General features: G+C 38.9%; 1 protein-coding gene across 2 annotated transcripts in view; it reads right to left on the bottom strand.

Annotated features, from left to right (window-relative positions):
* Positions 1-763: 763 nt before the first annotated feature.
* epas1b (endothelial PAS domain protein 1b) overlaps positions 764-23,742 on the bottom strand; it is a 49,531-nt gene continuing 26,552 nt past the window's right edge. For both annotated transcript variants that reach the window (XM_067512457.1, XM_067512466.1), the window contains 14 exons: positions 22,681-22,850; positions 21,835-21,922; positions 20,286-20,404; positions 19,651-19,853; positions 16,081-16,187; positions 12,519-12,666; positions 12,225-12,421; positions 11,232-11,470; positions 10,792-10,905; positions 9,922-10,502; positions 9,398-9,491; positions 8,523-8,616; positions 8,243-8,419; positions 764-7,175 (listed from right to left, as the gene is read on the bottom strand). In XM_067512457.1, the coding sequence (XP_067368558.1) occupies positions 7,024-7,175; positions 8,243-8,419; positions 8,523-8,616; positions 9,398-9,491; positions 9,922-10,502; positions 10,792-10,905; positions 11,232-11,470; positions 12,225-12,421; positions 12,519-12,666; positions 16,081-16,187; positions 19,651-19,853; positions 20,286-20,404; positions 21,835-21,922; positions 22,681-22,850 (2,483 nt within the window). In that variant the 3' untranslated portion in view covers positions 764-7,023. The remainder of the gene's footprint in view (positions 7,176-8,242; positions 8,420-8,522; positions 8,617-9,397; positions 9,492-9,921; positions 10,503-10,791; positions 10,906-11,231; positions 11,471-12,224; positions 12,422-12,518; positions 12,667-16,080; positions 16,188-19,650; positions 19,854-20,285; positions 20,405-21,834; positions 21,923-22,680; positions 22,851-23,742) is intronic.

Below are 23,742 nucleotides of genomic sequence, written 5' to 3'. Positions count from 1 at the left end.
GATGAATATTTAAGCAACAAGTACAAAAATGACTTGTCGTTATTACCCTGCTTTTTATGCAGAGGAACTCATAGTTGCAAAATATGCAGAAATGCATGTGTAATGTGTGGCTGCACTGTAGCCACTTTAAATCAAACAACAATTGATCCCACTTACTAGTATCTATAAAGTAAGTTGAGTAAAGAATACATTTCTTCTTTAGTGAAGGACAAATATGTTAAGTGGTACAAAATTGTAATACTTAGACAGTTGTAAAGTTGTTTGCCCATAGACAAACAGAAAGAGGTTCAGAAGAGGTTCTAGTGGGCCAAGATGGCCTAACATTTAGACTGTTGAGTCAAAGTTTCAAGTGTTTGGATCCAAGATGCAGAGCTCATGAAAAGAAAGTGGTTGCAAAAATTGATCAGTTGATCAGTCATGGCAGTGTTTTGATAAAAGTAAAGTTTAAAATACCAGTTTTATTTACTGTGCTTAAATATGTTTAAAATAAATTGTTGTTGATTTATTGTTTTTTGATCCATTTAACCCCTAACCCTAACCCATTGGATAAAATCACCAAAAGTTAATTAAAATTCATAAGTGTGTAGACGTTCCCAAAATTCAAGACCAATTTGTGAAGAAAACTGACCAAAATACTGCTTTTCATAAAATCAAATCGTAGCCTTTTGGTGATTTATTACCTCTGTTTAATTTACTGCTAAAGATTTGTCAATCAGACATGAGACATGTGATGACAAACAATAAACCACAAGAGCAGATGAGGGAGGTTAAGATCAGTATGCTTTAATAATAATCAGTGGAGAAACAAAAACGTCCTATTGGGTAGAATTCCCCATATAGCAGTAATAACAATGATAACAATATATCATAATAAGATCAATATGAATTTTTAGCATAATAAAAAATGCATAATCAGCTAATATAACTGTACTGAATGACACTGACAAAACAGAATACAAATAGCTGAATATGGATCCCATAAGTACAAAAAAAACCCTGTTACACAAGACAAAATGCAAATATTGTCTTTAAAAGGGATGTGCAATAAATGAGTGAAACCTTTTGTCACCTTTGTTGTAGGGGAAACCCTTCAAGTAGCACAGTTTGTTGAGGAGGAGGAATGGTGATCAGCCATCAAGCCTTAAAATAGAGCTGAAGTCTTGCCCACTTTGGGGTTAGCATCTATTTCAACAACGTCCACACATGCATCTGGGCAAATATGTGCTAAGATTCAAACTGAGGTGTAGCTCTTGCTTGCTAATGATTTTATTTAAATTTTCTTGCCACAGCTAGTGGAGAAGCCAACTTCAAAGGGGGGCAGGACTTCGTCTCAGTTTACATTTTAGTTTTATATTCGACTTCCCTTGATCCAACTCTTTCCACATACGTTTACAAAATTAAGGTTAAACCTCATCTCTAAAGTCCATCTGAAACGCTGTTCTCTGTTCATTTAAATGTAATCCTTAAACCTCTTTGGTCTACAAAAAGTGACTTAGTACAGGGGCCCTATAGGAATATTTCTAAGTAGCTCATAAATCTGCAATGAAACTGATAATTTATAAATTGTAAACAAAAACCTTGATGGTGCTGATAACCAACTTTGGTTTGTGTAACAAGAACACAGTCTATAAATACTATGTAACCCTAGTTGGTTGAGATCAATTTGCAGGGTTTTTCCTGAAATAGAAAGAACTTCCAATTTAAACAAGGATTAAAAATTCCTCTTGTCTAAAGTAATTGCTAGCAAAACAAGATAAGAGGAGTGAGAGAACAAATAGAAGAGAGTTCAATGGAATGGAGAGATATGCGTCAGGGTGAGCAGGATGTATTGCTCAGGTCAACATCACTTCTTTTTATATCTCTGTCCAGTTGTTTTAAACATCAGGCAGCTTTTTTGGCTTGATTATCTCAAAAATATTAAGCCAGTAGCTTTTAGCTTAGTAGGTTTTGATTTATTCTTGCCAATTATGATAATATTTTAATCAAACTGCAGTCCTTAGGTACTTTTCCCTTTTAAAATGTAGTTCAGCTACACTAATGCCCCGTGTGTAAAATTTTAAATGTTTTTGTTTTTTTTAATCATGGATGTGAGATTTTTACTCACAGAAATCAAATAGCTTTGATTTGAACAGTACTATCAACATGATAAAGCAAGGACGATCCCATCAGGTCAGTGTGGTTTCCAGGGCAGCACAATGGACTCAGAGCATTTGAGTCAAACACTAATGCCCCCTCTGACCTTTGACCTCCACCCACAGGAGAACTTTTACTATGTACTTGCGACTTCAACTAACCCTAAAAACCCCCACAAGCAGCTTCATCAACAAACCCATTGTAGTTGTTTGATGAGCTGAGAAATCCATTTCCAATCTAGCCTTGGACGAAATTTGACTTCCCATCACCAGGATACGAATCTATTTGACTTTATCAAAGGGCACCTACAGAGGAGCTATTGACTACAAAGGCTTATGGCTAATTATGAAAATCATCGTAACTATGACGCTGTTTCATCAATTTAGAATTTTCTGCAACTGTTGATCTGAATCTTTTATTGTGAAGTCATCATGGCCAAAGCAAGGAGCAGACCCAACAAATGCAAAGCGTCTTTAATTTCACAATAAAATCTGGCTCTTCTTGCTGGATTTTAACTGACAACAATTATTATTATATAAGGAGGTAAAGGTTAAGTCAAATATGTGAATTTAAATTAAAGCTGCAAACTAAACAGAAATATTATGTTTTTCTTTGTGTTTTTAACTTTCAGATAAGATGCAATGTCAAGTTAGGATTTTGTTCAGTAATAGCCCCTAAAGTTAAAGCATGTCATTTACATTTTGCAGGGAACAAACTGTATACTTGAAGGGTGAACTCAGTGTGTGTCTGTGTGTGTTGAGACAACCAGAAAGTCATAATAAGGCACATTACAGTATATGGATTAAAATAAACTTTTGTTTTAGCACAACATAAAGCAGAGAACATCAAAATACAGTGTTAGTGGATCCAAGAGATGTAATAAAAGTTCTAAAAATGACACATACGGTGTACGAAGCACCACTTTATATATGCAACTGGAAAACTGTGATTATGTGGCAACTTCCACCTTCTTTACAATATTCAAAATGCTACATATCTGAAAAGTGAAATAAAAACTGATATTTAGGTCTTTAATCTGAACTTAATTTTTCCTGTCATTTTGTCTTTTTTTTTTTTTTCTTCTTCTTCTTCTTAAAGCAAGAACAAAAACAGTACTGGCCAGCCAAAAGATTCAATAGATATTTCAGGATAAAACTCTGGAGGAAAAACAACAACAAAAAAAAAACCAACAACAAAATGCCACAACACAGAAACAGCACAAGAGGAAGCGGCACTTAGAGGGATCTGATCCATCTGCATCTACGGGGTAGGACAAAGTACCAGGACACAAACACTATCTTCAACATTAGTTTTGTTTTTTTAAAATATGTAACGTTTATGTGTACAAAGCTCTATAATTCATACTTAAAAGTGGTCACCAAACAAAGACATTTAACTCCAAAAATAAAGAGAGGTTAAGAAAAATACTAGGAGGGCACGGAGAAACAAGGCATAGTGTCCATGACAGCATGAGTAATACAGTTTGTAGTTTGACCCTATTCTCAGCTCATCATACATGAGAAAAACTAAAATATTTCTATATGAAAGCTTTCTGATATGGGCAGGCACTCTGTGTTATGAATTACAAGGAAAAACTGGCCTCGTCCTAATCATGAAGAGGAGTACATACACACCACTTCCAATTCCCGCTGCAGGCTGCTGCTTCCTCTATGTACGTGTGATCTGAATATCTTTCCGATTATGCCGTTACTGCTACAGTGTCTCTCTACACTGACTGGTTCTTGCAGCACCATGCACACATCTTTTGCCTTCTAAGTACAAAAAAGGGGCAACTGAGGTTACTGGAGCTGCATGAGTAACCCCTACTTCGGCTCAGATGAACCCACATACCCTTAGCTGGCACTCTGGCCCAGTTGCCCCTCTGGATGCTTACAGTGGCCTTTAAATCCCTCCTTAGTGTATTTCTGACTAGCCTGTTTAAATTTTTAAATATTGACTACAAATTTCCCATACTATGCATCTTAGCTTACCACTTTGTTATGTTAGTCGAGAAAAAATTTCTAATATTCCAGGCAGACATAGGTTTCTGTTAATTTGTGTTATAGGTGAAAATTAAAGACTGCGCTTTAAGTTACATTAAAATAGTAAAAGGAAAATATGGTTTCTTAGCCTTTTATGGCTTGATTTTTGTATAATAAAGCTTAGATATATGTCTAGCTGCTACACTTTTACGTGTACAGTAGAATGTGGTGCTTGCATGTGTGCCAAGTACAATGTCTGTCTTTGGATGTTGGATTGGTGTTTAAATATAACCGAGCCATCATGTCTTCTAGAAGATAACAGACATGTTTTCCTAGTTTCGGAAATTTTAAAAACATAGCAGATAGTTGAGTTTAGTTATTGAAAGTTGCTTATTCAGTTACATTAAATAATTCGGACGATGCAGTGCAGACTGATCTGCACTGCATGACTGATTCAGATTACAGTATTTATAGTTAATAAATACTATGTTAATGTATTTTAATATTGTGTGTGTGTGTGTCTGAGATTTCATATATATATATATATATATATATATATATATATATATATATATATATATATATATATATATATATATATATATATATATATATATATATATATATATATATATATATATATATATATATATATATATATATATATAATTTTTTTTTTTTTATATTTCACGGTTCATTCCTGGCAAGGGCAAAAGTCTGCTCTTGTTTTCCAACTCTACCAGATAAAAAGCAACAAATAAGGCCAAAAACAAAATTTGAAACTGTAGAATCTGACTTGATAAGCAAAGACTTCATCTGTAGCTGAGGAACTTAACACTATACTTTTGGGCAAAAAGAAAACCTATATGCAGGACCGGTCCCCCTTTGACATCCTAAACCCCAACCCTTAGATGGACTGTGCAAACCCCCTTGCTTTCCTATCATGCGTACATGTGGGAACTAAAACACTTGGTCAGAGTTCATAGATTTTATACTGTATGTTTTAGTTCAGATTCCTCTGTACAAGCTGTTAGTTTTGTGAATAAGGCTAGCTTTGTTGCTGACTACATCAAATGTAGCTTAATGAAATAATTGCACGATAATGGAAAAGTCACAAACTACTTTTGATGACAGGTCAACTAAATGAAACAAGGTAGATAAGACACTTTAGGAAGAAAGGGAAAGAAAAAAAAAACATAATATTAATTTTTACAGTAAAGTACATGTATTGCAGTATATGATTGTTAGTGTCCGTGACACACAAGAGAATCCGGTAGGTAGATTAAAGACATTAAAAAAGAAACAAAACAGTGTTATGTGGTAAAGTGTCCCGTTGATCTGGATTAAATAACAAGGAAATATCTGATAAAAGCTATGAATAAATTCAACAGTATAATCATAATAACTCAAATTGCAATATAATGCACGTGTTTAAAATTGACCCTAACTGACGTAATGCTCATGTGAACCATTTATTGTTGTGAACATCAGATTCTTCACGAATGATAATTCGTGAAGATTTTTTATTATTATTTTTTTTACATAGACTGAAATGTGATGTGTTCAGACAACAAGAGGCAGGTCAGCTGTTTGTGTGTCTGAATGTGTGGTTACAGCTTGAGGAGAAATGGGTATGATCCTAATTATACCCCGATTTCAACTCTTAGCTTTTGAGAGTGAAATACTTTATGAAAGAAAGAAGTAATAATATCCAAGTACAAGTTGTGTTTTTTCTGGACTTTATAAGGTAGCATTTTGGATCTAGGTAGACAAAAGTAGGTTACTATTCGTGCAGACAATTTATTTTTGTGTTTCATGTGAATTAGTAGTTTTATATCTTCTGGCTTAGTGACTGCTCAAATTTTGGAGCAATTGTGATCAAAATGAAAGTTGGGCCTTATGCCATGCTAAAGGAAAATGAAACCTCACGTGATTTTTCTAATTTAGGGCAGTCCGTACATTTAGCTTCATTTTAAAGTGCTTTAGTCCAAATATTGCACCACAGTGATTTAAAAATTCATCTTTGGGAAACGGTAAGCAGAATCAAGGGGGCGAGGGGAGAGGAGGTCACTGGTTCTAGTTAATTTTAAATAGGTCGCAGCTCACGATGCTCAACTTTTGCCTAATGCTTTGACTTGATCTATGTAAGTGGGCTGGGTCTAATGGCTGGTCAAATACACTAAGGAAATGTATAATCTTCTCCTCTGAGCTGAACAAGTTGGGTTAGAGAGGAGCTAGGACAGAGTTCATATCAGGATGTTGTTCTGCAAAGGAGACGGGGTCTGGATAATCTGGAGGTTTGAGTCCTATTTCTATTATGTAGCTTGGTTGCAGATTTCCATTTTATGGCAGGAAACAGCTGGTAGTCAGGGGGCAGAGGAATAGCGTATGGCAGAGTGTGCGTTTTAATCCCACACATCTAATACTTATGTAGACCAAAGACTCAATGTCACCCTGTGTATCCGAAGGAAAATGCGATGATATCCCAATATGGACTTTTTAACTGATACAGGTCAGACAGTGTTGCGTCATCTTATACTCAGTAAACTGTCCCCTGTTGATCTGTATATTTTGTATGCATGGGTCATCTAGCTGGCTCAGGGCAGGGACACTTTTTTTAAGCTGTTAGTCAACCTGCTTATGATTCGGGACAAGAGTTGGGAATAAAATAAGTGTAAATACATTGACCCTGATTTCTCCACATGTATAGATAGTCTAGTTATAGAACTACCAGAAAGGACAGGGAACAGAGTGCTGGGTTGAGCCTAAAAAGCTAAATAAGGCAGAATGTGGTTAGTAATACCATTCCCTACAGGTAGCTTATTCTCTGGGCTTTCAGAAGACCCAGAGGTATGAAGGTAAAGAAAGGCTTGAGTCCGGGTCTGTTGATGGGTTTGAATCTGAGGCTCTATGTAGCCTGGTCAAGGGCTCTCAGCAGGTCACAGCCCTGGAGCAGGTGCAGGTTGCCCTGCAGCGGGACGTTGACCTCGCAGTCATAACGGGTCAGCTCCGGCAGACAGGAGGACTCAAACGAAGGGCCCAGCAAACGACTAGCTATACCTGGACAGAAACAGAAAGGCGCTCATTACAAACTGATTGTATAAGGTCGTAGGTCATTTTACTTGCCAAAATATAACTTCTCTGTTTTTTTAAATAACTTTAGTACATTTTCATAAAGGAACTGTACATTCATTAGCGAGTTCAGGTTGGATAAATAATTAAGGATGTCCCGATCCTGCCTCTGTACTGTAACATGTACCATGTTAAACTCTGCAGGTAGAGCTGTTTTAAGATGACTGATTAGGACAAAAGTAAAGCTGAATAGAAACTCTGCTGTTTTAGAGTCTATAGTCAGTTATACAAAAATATTGTAAAAACGTTTAATATTTGTGGCTGACTATATTGGTTGTATACAGTAACTAAAATGTTACCTGAAGTCGTTTGTTTGACAAAATTATTTTACCTTCATTAGTAGACTGTACAGTTCATGTTGTCCACACTTCTCCATCCAGGATCTCACCCTAAATCTGTGCTTTGTTCATCGTTTCTTTCTTTTGTTGCCTTCCGTGAAAGTTGCTCTGTTTATTAAACCGCCATATTCGTTTTCGCAGAACAACACACAATTTCTGTTTTTGTGGGATTTTCTTAACTGCATTGGATTGATTGGGATTCTACTGTGCAGCAACTCAAACTAGAAGCAAAGCAGTTTAGCACTTGTATCAGTACTCCATATCAGCAAATGTAAGTATCTGTACTTGTAAAAAGTAGTATCGGGACATCCCTAAATTTTTACTTATTTTTCTTAAGCATCTCTTAACATACGCCATTGTCTTACAGTATTTTCAAAGAGTCACCTTCCTTTCAGTAAAAAAATTATCATCTTATTGGAACCTCACCAGTTTGCAAATCTGTTGAAGGCTTGTGTTAAAATTTATTTCTAAAAAAAAAAGTATAATCAAAGAAGTTGGAGTAATCTGCATTGGTAAATTGTTAGCTTTGTTTTCTTTAACCGCTCACTTACAGTCTCACATTACTTGAGCACCTTTTTACATTGTAAAGACTGAAATAAGTTCCATCGCTACAGGTGCTTTTAGGGTGATGTTCAGTTACAGTACAGTTCAGCTCACCCTCAGTCTTGGTGGAAGGTAGTATGTTATACTCTGTATAACTGCAGCTCTTCTGGGGAAAGGCTTTATCATTTGCACCACCGATCCCATGCCCTGGATGCTGAGTCTTCCTGTGTAGCTGCAGAGAGCTGAGACATGAAGACATGCTTCCTGGCGTCATCCTGCTCATGCCAGAGTCTGTAGGATAAAAGCAGCAGGTTACAGGTACAGTGGTTGGGTGTTGCTCATAAATGAGAGACATGTGACATGTTTATCATTAATACAAACCAGGAGTTCATACCTGCCAGTGATCCTGCACTGAGGGAACGATCTATAGTAATACAGCCGTCACCCCTCATCTTCTTCCAGAGCATTTCTGACTGCTTACTTTCAGCCTGAAACACAGTCACACTTACTGCTTAGCCACAAAGACAGTGAGTTCCCCAAACAATTCAATTCTTATGTTTCTCTCATGTTTCTCGCATCTTTCCTTGTTTTGTCAGGAGATAAGAAATGAGAACATGCGTTTTTAGAGAACCTGAAACATCTGTTTCAGATGCGAGCAGCATCGGTTTGTATTCACTCATATATATTGGGACTGTGTATTTGAAAGAATCTGGTGAGATGATATGAGTTGTGATACAGTGGTTATTATTCAATATAATTTATTGCAATATTGTAACTACAATGGTGATTTTTGTTTTTATTTAATACCTAATTGTATGAAAACATTGAACAAACTACTGTATGCATGCAATCGAAGTAAAAAAAATTGTATGCAATCAGCAGAAAATCTGAACATCTACTCAACACAACACAAAATTATGTCTGCCATTAAATTTTTCCTGTTAGCTGTTATTAAAAACAATTCATACAGTATTTTTAATAATCGATACAGTATCACCAAACATGTAAAACTCATGTGTATCTGTGTTTTTAAATTTGCACACAGTTACAATTTGTTTTCTATAATAAGCTAAAGAGCAGAAATAAGAGCTTTGCCTCCAAGATGGGGGAACAGAACGACTTTCAAGTAGAGCAAAGAAAAGTCAGAAATTTGGGCGCCATTAGTCTTGTTTGTAAATCATCTATCATTTAGATTTAACTTTTTTCTGGTGTCAGTGGTGTGACCGGTAATGCATGTACAGTAAATACTTATCTGTTCCAGTAACTCACCAAAGCCATCTGGGCAAAAGGGCGCTTGATACCGTGGGTCATGGCCAGTCGGGCTGGACTCATGTCTCTGTAGGGTTGTACGAAGTCAATAGACCTGCACAAAACCACACACACACATTAAGATTCAATAACAACTGTTTATATGTAGTAGCACTAAACCTATGACCATAAACATGATAAGTAAAATTAGCAACATATAAATCCATGTTCTTTTTGCCTTCAGTTAATCCAAAACATTTTTTTTCAATACTTATTATTAATTTGATCTTCCGTTTAAGATTGCATGGATTTGATTTTGTAATTCAAGATTGTGTTCAGGACAAGCAAGGTAGCCAGTGTATGTGTTGTGTTGATTGCTACAAGACCACCTTGTCCAACAAAAGGATAAATATTAATAACATTAAATGTTAATGAAATTAAGTAATTAGATATTAATTATGCTTGTCAACGCCTGTCATCAGTGCAAAAGAGTTTTTACTTTAGTAATTTCTTGGTTAAAATAAAAATTTAAGTTTTTCTTTCACCTCTGTTTCTGTATGACATGTGTCATGTTCTGTTGGCAGGACGGACGCTCGTCTCCTGACAAAGTGTCAATCAAGTAGGCCTTAATGCCTTGGGGTTGTGGCTGATAGGTTAACAAAGGGTCTGGAGGCCACTGCAGGTTTTGCCTGCCTCCCATGGAGGACAGGGGAATGCTGGCTGGAGCCTGGTATGGAGGATTCTGCATGCGCCCCATCATGTAAGACTCTGCATGCCGGTCTATGCCGCTTTGGTTGGAACCTCTTTTCTCCCCCGTCGTCCAGGATGCAGCTTGCTGAGGCTGGTAGTGGCTTTGGGGCTGAGGAGGAGATGTCAGGGGCTGGAAGAGGCTGGCAATGTTGCTAAAGCTCTGCAAGGTGAGTGGGTGTGTCTGGGCCCGGGTGTTGCTACTACTGCTGCTGTTACTGCTGCTACTGCTACTGTTGTTGCTGTTCCTGCCCAGTGGTCTTGCTGGTCCTCCCTCTAGGGGCTCTGACTCTGGGACGATGGGATTCAGCTGAAAGTCCTCTCCGTCCATGGGGATGTAAGGAGCCAAAGTCTCCAGATCCAAGTCGCTCAGGTCCCTCTGCAAAAATAAATATATAAACTGAATAGTGCATTCATGTAGCAGCTAGAAATGCAGTTCTTATATAGTGAAAGCTACTCATGTACAATTTAATCCAGTTGATTTAAATCCTTAAACGATATTACGTGCACATATATGTAAGAAAAGGAAATGATGATATCCAATAAAATTATTTTTATAAGCATGTGACCTAAATGCTACAATGGATTCCAACTCATTCAATATGAGAAAACTCTTGTTAAAATAAGTGTGATAAGTACATTGATGGGATAAGAATGAAGACACACACCTCAGTGTTTGCAGGACTGTTGTTGGCCTCTGTGTCCAGAGCAAACAGCTTTTCAGTGAGCTCCACCTTCAAGTCACTCTCCACTGAGCTGTAGTAATCACCTGGGCTGCTGGGCTGCAGGGGGGAGATGAGAATAATGTGATGGGGGCAAGATAGATAAAAGGAAGAGAAGCAGAAGGAACAAGATGACAGGCCCAGAGGGGGAAAAGAAATAATACAGTGGAAACGTACAGAAAAAGAGTTAGAATTGATTTGACAAAGGCACCATTCACCATTAAGAGCCTGTTCCTTCCAAATATCCACCCCCATTATTCTCACACACACTGCCCACTGTTAGTGACCTTTAATCACACTAGGCTGAACACAGAACAACCAGTCGCTCGCTCGCTAACTAATTAGTCCTGTCAGTTTAACAATCACTATCTCTCGCTCTCCCTCACCGTGGAGCAGCTGCTTAGGCTCGGAGTGGCACTGCCCGGTGGCAGATTCTGCTGCACGGTGAATGGACTGGCCATGTTCCCCATGTCCCCTGCGCCTGAAGTCGGCGTCTGACCCGAAGCCGGAGGGAGAGACTTCTGGCTCTCGCTGGCCCAGGACGGGGGCCCCGGTGGGAGCACAGTCTCAGCAGGTACCTGGGTGTATCCCGGTGGCTGATGGGGCTCTGTGAACTCAGGGCAACCTGCAAAAAAGAAAAAAATTAGACCTCGTTTAGATGTAGGGGAAAAGCCAATGATAAAAATGTAGTACTTGCGGATGTTTAATCACGATGTTTAATCTTAAAATGTAAAATATTGTGAAAGAGTAAAATTTGAAAGCTAAACATTAATAATTAAACTTAACTCCGGGTCTGATGGAGAACAAAGCCTAACAACAAATGATGTCGCTGAAAGTAGGTAACAAAATATGAGGTATGCCCACTCAATGTTATATCAGTGTATGAAACTGTGAAACTATCAGTAGAAAGTTGTAAAGTTACAAAAACATATTTATACTAGAGGCAGTGACTGTTCTTACATGCACTTAACCAGGTTTCAAAGAGAAATCAGTTTTCTTGGATAATCGGGAAACAGTGTTTACATGCAAGAAACTGGTTTCCGGAAAATTCATGTATGCAAGCAGCAGCAGTGACCTGGTTTCTCCACCACCTCTGACTTATTTTAGAAGAATGGCGCACAGATTACAACTGTATAGTGACAGAAAATGCAGTTGTTTTGTGTGTGTGTGAGTTCATTTCTCAGCCGAGAAAGACACAAACAACTGATCCACAATGTGAACTGTCTGATTTTTAAAGTGAGTGAGTGGCTAATTATGAGTTGAATATATATTTGTTTTGTTTGGTAAAAATAATTATTTATCAGACTGTTGTACATCATCAACTACATAAAGCTGACCTCAGCAAATGCTTACAGACAATAACAGAAGTCAATACAGACCGAAGTTGAGGGAAATGATTGTGTCTCCGGGTGTTGGAGCCAGCTGGGCCAGGTCTTCCGGCTCCTCTTTTAGTTTGGTGAAAAGGGCGTCTCCCTGGTCTCCGGTCACACCTGTAAAGAAGCTGTTCATGTGGTGTGGCTTGAACAGGGACTCTGTCTGCTCCAAGGAGAAAATTGTGGATTTTTCCTCTATGTCACTGCAACATTGGAAATGCAGAAACAATTAAATAAGTTAGACGGTACTCCATACCAAATGTTGACATAGTTGCTTTTTTCACCTGACATCCCACTTACCTGAGGACGTAGTTTATGCAGACGATGCACTGAGGCTGGGAATTACGGCTGTTATAAATAACCGTTCCCTGGGTTTCGACCCAGACGTAGCCTCCGTTCTTGGCCAACATTCGGTAATGCCCACTCACTGCCTGACCTTTGCTGCACACTGCACACAGACAGAGAGAAAAAGAGCTGTTAGCACTTAATGTTTGATCACACAAGGCAATTGTTGTACGTGAACTGAGCTACCTGATCGTATTCAGGCTGACAGTTTGTCATTACAGTTTTGTTCATAGTCAGACACACAAACAACTGTCCACTTCATCCTAGGTGCTCAGCTTTTGAGCACTGAGCCTCTTGGTATTTACACGTGATCTGTTTTAAAAGTTGCCAAATAATAATGGAAATTCTATTCCAGAGTTTTGGGACGGTTTTTCAAAAAGATCTGGGGGGGAAAAAACAAGGCAGGAGAGTTAGGATGTCTCTCCTCAGCCCCATTAAACTGTCCCTTTGGGAATGAAACCCTGTAGCTCCAGCTTAGGTTGGTTTCAGACTGGTTAGGGAATACACTCTGCAGGCCTAGATCTTGGTCTCATGATACTGTACCTTTTCAGAGACTGTTTCATTATTCTGTTGTACAGTAATGATTAAGAATTCAAGATCTGTTTAGGTTTCAATAGTCCTTTTTAAAATCATCTCACAGCTGAGCTTAATGTATTTGTGTCTTGTTATTTGAATAAATTGTTGAATACTGATTCAAACTTGCATTTATTTTGCTGAGGCAATGAAATCAGTCAAATACTGGTTAGTGTTTGACTTAGAGCAGAGAAGGAGATGTGCTGGCTGCAGTCCAAAGTTCAGCACTGGCGTGGGAAAGGAGCAGGACTTTGGTCAGAGAGTGTACATAAGGGCAGTGACTGTGTGTGTATGTGTGTGTGTGGAAGCCCGGGACAGCATTACATGTAGCAGACAACACTGTTAACATGTGCAGATTGACAGGCTGGTCACGTTGGCCGTGAGAGTGGCTCATCTGTGTGTGTGTGTGTTTGGGGGGGGAGGGACGGAGCTAGAGAGGATGGATAGAGACCCCTTTATCTCAAAAGCCAAAGGCTGCAGACATAGACTGCTAAGACCAGGGGACAAGTATCAGACAACATAGCTGCACTGAGAACATGAGAAACTCTGTGTAAAACAACTTGTTGTTTGATAAAAAGCCATAAAAGCTAAATCTGGCATTTAAACGATGAGAAGTTGGATTCAAACAAATCAATCCTCACTCTAATATGGTTACACAATCCTGTCATTAACAATAATATATATTTCTTTCTGGTTTAAAATTCATCTTTGAAAAGTCAGGGATATTACTGAAGAGGAGGAGCCATGTTATAGGTAATATAGGGATATTGTTTGCAGTGGGCACACACACACACACACACACACACACACACACACACACACACACACACACACACACACACACACACACACACACACACACACACACACACACACACACACACACACACACACACACACACACACACACACACACACACACACACACACACTGTTGCAGAGGTGGTATTAAGGAACTAAATTACCACTTTTCTTGTTGTTCTGTCACTGCTGTTCAGAGCTTCTAATGATACAGCACTGTCACTAGAGAGAAAAGCCATGACACTTCAGAGCCTTGTTAGTGTACACGTGGGCGCACACGCACACACACACGCACATACAGTTATTAGATTGTAATAGAGGCCACCTGGTACCCTGTACACTGCGTTTGTGGCAGCAGATGTGCAAACCTCATCAGACCATCAGTGACTACACCTAATTTAATAAAAGACAACTTAATACCATGGCCCTGCTCTGCACACTCACACACACACACACACACACACACACACACACACACACACGGAAATACACCAATGAGCCACAACATTAGATACACCTTTTTAATCTAATGCAATCCAATACAACAATGCTGCAATAAATTCTACTTTTAGACCCTAAGGTGGCCAAAACATTATAACCACCTCTTAGTGTAATGCACTCTAGTCTGACTTCACTGCCCACTTTACCCTCCACAATAAACAGTAGAACTGTCGCATTTCTGACAGTAGCATTGTAAAAGTAGAATTCATGGCAGAGTTGCTGTATAATTGCATCTAATATTGTGGATGATCAGTTTACAGTTGCGTGCAAAAAGAGAATTTCAACATATAATATTTAATGTCAGATGTAATTTGATCTCATTCTGCACAGGAGAATTGCTCCAAATCTACCACATCATTTGCGATCGTCTTCTAATCTATCCACAGGTTTATTTTATTTTTTTATAATATCAAAGTCTGGAGATTGGAAAGGCCAGGGTAACACATTCACCTTTATTCTTTTTAAACCATCCTGAGCTGAATCTGCTTTGGATTGTCATCTTGTTGAAGGATCCTTTTGATCCTTTTTTGGCTTTTTGACTGATGATTGGAGCCTTTGAAACCTTAAGAACATCTTTATTTCTTTCACTTAATGCAGCTTTAGTGCGACACATACCATACATAATTTAAAACTCATTTGATTTATCTCTTGAAGTCTGGTGCACTTATCAATCAGGACTGCATGTATCACAATGGATAGTGGTTAGCACTCTTGCCTCATAGGAAGAAGTTCCCGGGTTCAATCCCCGAAATAGACCAAGCCTTTTGTGTAGGTTTCTTCCGGGCGCTATGGTTAATCCTACTACTAAAAATGTTTGTTAGGGACCAGGTCAAGTGGTTCAGACCTAACGCTCCATTTGATCATCTGACGGAATCTTGTTGTACACCTTGTATGTACAAATAAAGAACTTTACCACTTTACCTTTACCTTATGCAGACTTCACTTGACCTAGGAGTAGCTCTGATGACTTTGTCAGATCCTCTGCTGTTTGTCTTAGATTTGTATGTAGTTCTCTAGCAAGTTTCCTAGAGCTCTTTCAGGTATTTTTCTTGGTTAAACATTTCTTGGGGTAAAAAAAAGAAGGGGGGGGTCCTAGTTTCTTTGATTTGATACTAGTATACCTAAATGCTTCGAAGTATTTTTATAACCCTCTCAAGCTTTATGAAGGTTCACCAGTTTAATTTTGAGGTTTTCTACGAGCTGTTTTCCTGATCTAATTGTTTTTACTCCTGGGGATCCACCTACTTGCAACATTAATGTGTGAGCCTATTATAACACACATGGTCCCACTCATCAAGCATTAAGTGTCTTTGTGGAAGATCAGACACACGATTTTACATACCATTAATTAACTGGAGCGTTTAACAACATTAATTTATTTTTTTTGTTACTTCCGATGAAGGAACATTTGTGATAGCTAAATGTTGCTAAATTGCTAAGTTTGTTGAATTACACAGATTAATGAAAGCAGCCTCAGTCAGACCAAGGACAATAAAAGCAGCTAATGGTATTAAGTCAAACACTGTCTGACTCTCATTTTTGAGTTTTGTTGTGTTCCCTTTTCACCAGATCCATCAACAGTTTGATAAATTACAATGCAGTATGTCTACATTTGTGTGTGTGCGTGTTTGTGCTTTCTTACAGTTGTGGTGGCTCTTGGTGACACTGTCTGAGTCCAGGGCGTGATAAAAGTCGTAGACTGACCGGCCCAGGAGATCCTCAGGTGTGTAGCCCATCAACTCTGTAACCCTGTAACACACACACACACACACACACACACACACACACACACACACACACACACACACACACACACACACACACACACACACACACACACACACACACACACAAACAAAGGTATTCATTTGAACTCAAAGGACAAATCCTGAACCTCTGCACTTCAAAAGGTTTCACACACCATTTGGAAATTAAACCGAGGGGTGGAAGCTCTTCCAAAAATAAGAATTGTTCACATTCTCTTATCTCCAACTCCCTGTGTTTCTGGGAACAGCTAATCTCTTTCCGTCACTCACCGATCACGAGTTCACTTTGTTAATGAGGATTTTGTTGCCGGCTTTAAGTTACGTCTCATTTAAAAATCTTCTCTAGTAAATAACACAGGTTTAGAGTTCAAGTTACAGAATCACAGTGGTCTGAATTAAGAGAGAGAGTTTACTAGAGTGTAAGGAGCATGTGTTAATTCCAAACCATACTTGCAGTGGTTTATTTATTCTGAAGTGGTTTAATTTAACTTGAACTGGGTAGTAAATCAAACAATTAGAGCGAGGGACATGAGTAGGAGAGTCTCCTCCAAACAAACTGTGCTAAACATAACATAAACCAAACCAACAACAGGAAATGACCCCCAGGACACAAGGTTTTACTGGTATAAAGAGACCAGTGAGGGGAAAAAGGGACAAAGAATGCAGAAAGAAAATTTGTCATGCTGTGCTTAAATCAGTCATTTTATTTTACTCCACTTTTTTTGTTACTAAAACTGATTCCCGTGGTATATTAATAAATAATAACACAATTAATATTGTCTTGATTGTGAGAAGATCAGTGAAGCAGCACAAAATAAAGATTCATTTTTACTGCACACCTAATTTAATGTAACGTCACTGAGCGGACCAACAGGGCGGACTACCAGGAAGTAGTTGATATTAGCCATAAGTTGTTAATTAAAGCAGAAATTGGACCTTAAGAAAAAGATGGTCCGGTGAAGGTGTTGGTCTGGATGATAAGCTCCAGGAAAAGTTTAGGAGTTAACCATCTTCAACTCACATGTTTCCCAGTCATCTCCATCATATGTCATTAGTTGAGCAGAAATCACATAATGTTTGTGAAAATGTGAAACATAAGGATAAATTGTGAGTTTGAAAGTCACAGAAAGATGTAAATTCTTCATGCAGAGTGCTGAGAGAAGGAGGTGATGGTGCAGAGACTTTTGTCCTGGGTTATCTAACAGTGACAGCTGCAGGCCTCAGAATAAAGGGAGGCCAGAGAAAAAGGGAGAGAGGACAAGATGGGGACATCATACGTGGACAGAGACAGCGAAAAAAAAGATGCAGAGGGAGAACGAGTAAAGGTAGAAAATGAAAGCTCGAAAGATAAGTGAAGAAGGAGGAGGACAGAGGAGAACCATTGACCACAGATTAGCTGTAACTCAAAGTATGAAATTATAACAATGATAATTGCTAATGATGCCACACTCAACTGTTTTCACTTCATCCATTTCTTCTGTTCTGAAAAAACTACAAAACAGAACTACACGTGTCAACATTTGTTTTAACTATATACATCTCTACTTTGTCGCGTTAGTGTGTCCATAACAACTGCATTATAATCTTGAATAAACTAACAAAACAAGAAGTTTGAATACTCTGGGGTCCAATAACTTTTGTTAAAAGGACGCATTCACTGATATTCGGTTTGCTCCTTTTGTTTCTAGTTTGACTAGTGCATGTAAATGAATGAAAGTAAACTTCCCTTTGACTTCCCTAGAGGAAAATATATCTCTTTGCTTCTAGCTGAAAAATGCCTCCAACTGACATCACTTAGAGGAACCTTCAGATTATGTCTTCTTTTCGCTCACACGAGGAAGGTTACAATTAAGGTCGACCTGCTTTTCAAGATCTCCCCCAGATGACATCATTTGAAAAACTCCTCTGGGTGATGTCATCTGGAGGAGATTTTCAGTGGTGGATGTACTTAGATCATTTACTTTGGTAAAAGTGGAAGTACGACTAGAGTAAAAACACTTTAGTAACAATTGAAAGTCCTGCATTTAGAAAAAATACTGATAATATCATAAATGAATATTGGATTATTACATTATAATTAATTATTAATGGAATTTGAATTCTGTAAATGCTTTTGTAGGGATTTTCAGCCTAATCTAACTAAATGATGGACATGAACACAAACAAATTAATTGATTTATTGCTATAAATATATTATACTATATTATTAATAATAGAAAGGTTTTGTCTGTTTCTCTAACAAATATGGAAAGTTGTTTGTGCTTCTTTTGTCAATCAGGTCAACTACTCTTAACTAGTAGGTGGATCTGAAAATAGATTATGAATAAAAAGTGTACTTTAGTATTAACCTGAACTCGTTTCAGATGGATGAGTTAACGGTTGGTCCAATAAAAGACTTCAGTAAGCGATGCTCTCATATATCCGGCTGTGTGACGTCCTTTAACACAGAGGACTGGGACAACTTCCGGGACGAGTGAGGATAGAGGATTGCAGAATGACCCGTAAATATAAGTCACTCTCCTTCCTCGTTACCCTTTTCCCTACTTTCTGTGCCTTCCCTAATGAGTCCCTAAGTTCCTGCTGTAGTGGGTGGGGGGGGAACCACCTACAATAAACTCATTTGCGTAATTGGAGAGAAGATTTGGGCAGCTATTAAATTGCACCCAACAGGCAAAAAAGAAAATGGGTACTTGTTTGTAGTGTGGTCAGGCACAAATGTATGCACACAATACACAAACCACATACACTTTTCTCCAAAAGAAACCTTTGTCCTGCATGAGCAGCTTGATAAGATTACAGGTCTGCGTGTTTGTTGTGTAACGCAAATCTGTGTGTGTGTTGTTCTTGTACTTGCAACACAATGAGGACCAAAAAGTATTTTTCTAACAAAGTGGGGACATTTTCAGCTGTTCATCACAACTCCAAAGGGCTTTTTCATGGATAGGACATCGTGTCAATGAGTGTCCTCGCAAAAAGAAGTCCAAATGTGTGTATTTGTGTGTATATTTGTCATCGCCTTCTTGTGCCAGTAGGAGAGAAATATTTGGGTGCAAACAAACTGGTTGTTTAGCTAAAAGAAACAAACATAACAAATAATTTTTCCCAGCAATCGGTTACCTGGGTGACGCAGGCACAACGGCAGTCGCTAACAACTCTGGGTGTTTGGCATGTATGATGTGATGTCTGGCAGGTTGTCAGACAACTCTGAAATAATATGCGTTATTTAGAGTATCAGTTTATCCAATGGAGTATTTTCAGTTTGGTGTATGTTGTCACTTCACTAAAACAAAGTACCACATAACCTGTGGAATTGTTGCAGAGCATTGTGGACTTGTGATCCAACCTCCTGCTGTGTGTGTGTGTGTGTGTGTGTGTGTGTGTGTGTGTGTGTGTGTGTGTGTGTGTGTGTGTGTGTGTGTGTGTGTGTGTGTGTGTGTTTCACCTACCTCTCGTCGCAGTAGGTGAACTTCATGTCCATGCTGTGCCGGCTAAGGAAGGTCTTGCTGTCGAGCGGCGTGTCGATGTTGGATGGGTGTGGGATGGGTTCGCACATCAGCACAGCACAGGTGAGCGGAGGCTCTTTGAAGCCACAGAGAACTCTGGGAGGACAGCTGTTGTACATCTTCAGGTGTCCGGTGCAGTGCAGCACCTGCAGGAGAAATGTACCCATGAAGCCGAAGGCCCCAGGATGTGTGGCAGGTGGTGTCGTCAGCACCTCTGCATTGAAGGGTTCTGTACACTAACACTTTCAAATTTTGGGGTTATGGCGTCATTAACAGGAGAGAAAAGCAGAAAAACACACAAAATTGTGTCTGTTTTTCAGACTTATCTCATCTTTGCTGTTTATGCCGATTTACTGGATAGATTTACCTCCTCTGGCTTTGAAATATTATTCGCATAAATCAGTCAGGGAGGGAGCAACGAGTTTTACTGTTAACAATATGTTCATGTTTTCGGCCTGTTATGTGAGCCCCAAAAATGCTTCATTGTAAGGGGTCACAAGCAAAAGTTAGGGAGGCAAAACTGTAAAACTGCCTGGAAGGGGAACCAGCACACATAACCTGTGCAGCCGCTCTCTTACCTTCCAGCTGGCTGACTTGAGGTTGACTGTGCGTCCTCTGTTGGTGACCGTGCACTTCATCCTCATGAAGAAATCTCGCTCGGTACTCAGCTCTTTGCCTTTTTTACCAAAGCCACTGCCTGAAAAAACAAAGTTGTGAGGTGAGAAATTTAGGTGAAGGAGAGGAGGAGGAGCATCATAAATATTCTATTTATAATCAGTGGTTTTTGGAGATGAATGTACAATCCCACCAAAGAGTGTTTTACTTTGGCCTTTAGGTGCAAAACACTATAAAACATTTAATGAAATGTTTGTCTTTTGCCATTGTATTTTGTAGAATGTTTTCTGAATAGTTTGTAAAATATTGTGTTTTGTGAAATGTTTTTATTTTCTTTATTAAATTTTGTTGTTTTGTAAAATGTCAGTTTTCTTAAATGTGGGGTTTCTCTTTGAGCTTTGTTGTTTTGTGAAATCTCAGTACTTTTGTTTTTGCTCTTTTATATATATATATATATATATATAATGGTTTTCTATTTTCTGTAAATATAAACTCCTGACGTGTTTATATAGATTGATTATATTAAATGCTATGTTTTTCTTTAGTAGTATTTTCTTAAATGATGTTGTGTTATGCACATGCAGGCCACCGTAGTCTTTTTATGAACAAAACTTCCAGCCTTCCACAATTGTTCAGTCTCATCCAAAATCATCACTTTTCCTGCAGTAGCTCTATAATAACCAATAAAATCGTGACATCAAGCACCTTTAAAATTTATTGTGGCGTTTGTTTATTATCATACATTTTAAACCTTCAGTTTTGTTCATGTCATATGAACAATTGTGAATATTCTAGATGTAAGAAAAGATTAAATTTATCTGCCTTTAACTCATGTGACTCGGAAAATGGTCAAGATTTAAACTCCCTGTGGTCTTCCTGTCTCTCTCTCTCTCACTCACTCACTCACAGAGAGAAAGAGCCAAGCTGTTACATCACAAGGTCAGAGGTCAGACCCGGAGCTGCAGCCCCGGAGGCATGTGGTGAAGTGTGTCTTCTGTCAATGCCCTCACTCTCAAGTGTGTCTTTATCTTTATATAGTTGCAGACAAAAGAAAATCTGTTCATACCCGAGTGTGTGTTAAAAGGAAAAGCACTATAAAACATACAGCACCGTTCCTCTTGTGTGTTTAGTGGCCACTGCTGATAAGGGTTATCGAACACAGCTCAGCGAGTGAGTGTGTGAGACAGTCAGAGAAGAAGAAAAAGATTCATTTCTGATTTAAACTACAAAGACGAGTAACTACACTGAAATAAACGTTTCTGAACACTGATGACCTGCACTCTGTACCAACCCACAGCTTTGCCCACAAGATACCTCTTAATCTACTGGGCATTTCGCCATGTGAACTGCTGAGCACATTTATGCATTTAAGGGGATAAACCACAGATTGTAATGAGCCCACGTGCTCCAAGAAAGAATTAGACAGACTTACAGTTGTTTTTTTATTTCATATACTGGGGAATGGAAATGCTGCCTGGCATTAGAAAAATCACCGATAACGTATGAGCTCACCAGATGTCTTCAGGCTGAGGTTTTCTCTGATCTCCTCATGGTCACACGGATGGGTGAAGTCAAAGATGCTGTGACCAGTTAACTCCACCTGACAAATGAACACACACACAGAAAAACATAAAACCTTCCATAATGTATGTAGAATAAATATTTATCTTTTCAAGCTTTTCCATTAGAAATCAGGTGTTTTTCTATTTCTGACAGCAGCAACAGTGGTTTGTTTGGGATAAACAGACGTGGAACTGGGATGTGAGCATGAGTAATGACCAAACAGCTACAACTCCACCTGCTTACACACAAAACAAACAAAGTCGACAGCACGGGTGCTGAAAATAAACCGTAAAAAAAAAAAAAGAAAAAAAATAACACTCGCTTCACAATTTACACTTAACTTCACCTTTTTTATAATTTGTTTTTCAAGTTGGTGCCAGAGTATAAAAAAATACTGTGTGTGTTTAGCATACTCATGTTACAAAAAAAGTGGAAAAGAAAAAAATGGATTTGCTTGTCCATTTTTGATCCATGTTTTGGTTTGGTTTATCAGCAAATGGTTCAAATTGCAAAAACTTGCAATCTTTTAAAATTTTGGTTTTATAAATGATTAAATTCTGATTCATTATAATAAGCTTGATATAGAACTTTATTTCCTGATGTTCAGTCACCAAAGACTGAATCAAAAACTACTCAGTTTACAGTCCAAAAACTAATTTGTAACCATAGTGAGTTTCTTCTTCTCTGAAAACGTGACCTTTTATTTATTTTTAATTCCACTTTTATGGGCTTGTGTTCGTCACTTTAACTGTTTTGTGTCTGTGCTGCTGTTTAAGCCCGTTAAATGTTGTGTACCTGCGTGAGCCCCATGAATTTGCTGATGTTCTCTGACAGAAATATCATGTCGCCGTCTGACGTTACCACGGTGATGAAACCCTCCAGAGACTTTAGGTACAGGCTGTCCATCTGTCTATCCTCATCGCCGCTGGTGCTGGTGTTGCTGCCGTTGCTGCCGCTGCGGCAGCCTTGGGGACAGAAGGGAAGGGGGTGTGGGGCAGAAAACAAGGCAGGGTCACACAGGGTGTTTCGTCACCGCTAATTATAAAGTGATACCATTGTAAATGTGTCTGTCTGTATGTTTTCCCACTTGAAGCTGTGGCTCACAGCCAAAATAAACCAGTGCAGTGTCTTCCTGCGTCTCAGACCACTCCTGATCCCCTGACCCTGACAAATTACATCCAAACTACCCAAACATTTATAACAGCTGCACATCATTCTCACACAGTCCAGTGCGTCTTGTCTTGTTGCAGCACTAACAGCTATGAAAACCACAGCAAGTGCCTAACTGGTCCGACTCACGAAGGAAAGTGTATTCTTGTGTGTGCGCACAGTGGTTTCACACTGAACAGTAGTCAACAGAGGGGGAGGGTGGAGTTGTGGGTGGAGGGGCAGAGGAGGGTGGGAAGTTTGCAATTCCTCCAGTGTGCTTCCCTGAGATAAGAAGAGCCAGTTCTCAAGGCTCCCGACAAGGCCTGGGGCTCGAGTTTGGAGCCGGGCCCAGAAAGCATTAACCCCTGGGGGAGCCCAGAGCTTTCTCATGGGCCCCGGGGACTCTCGGGGCCCAGACCAAAGACCAGAAGCACCTTTGGCCTAAATACTTAGCTGTGATTACCAGTCATTTGGAATAAGCGGCAGTTCTCTTCTCTCTGTTGTTCTTTGGTTGCATAACTGCCCTGGTTTTACAATAATGGGGAGGCAGATAACCATTTCCTCTTGGTTTTTGACATTCGTTCTGTGGTATTGGACAGAATTGGTACCGGAGTTGTATGAGACCTCCAGAGTGGGAGTTGGGTTGCTCAGTCACAATGGCATTTCTTTTTTCTTTGCTTACCCTTTCCTCTGCGTCTGTAATGACAT

Source organism: Channa argus, chromosome 1 (genome assembly GCF_033026475.1).
Source record: "Channa argus isolate prfri chromosome 1, Channa argus male v1.0, whole genome shotgun sequence".
Lineage (NCBI taxonomy): Eukaryota > Metazoa > Chordata > Actinopteri > Anabantiformes > Channidae > Channa > Channa argus.
Note: the sequence above shows the minus strand (reverse complement) of the source record. Positions and strands in the feature narration are given on the sequence as shown.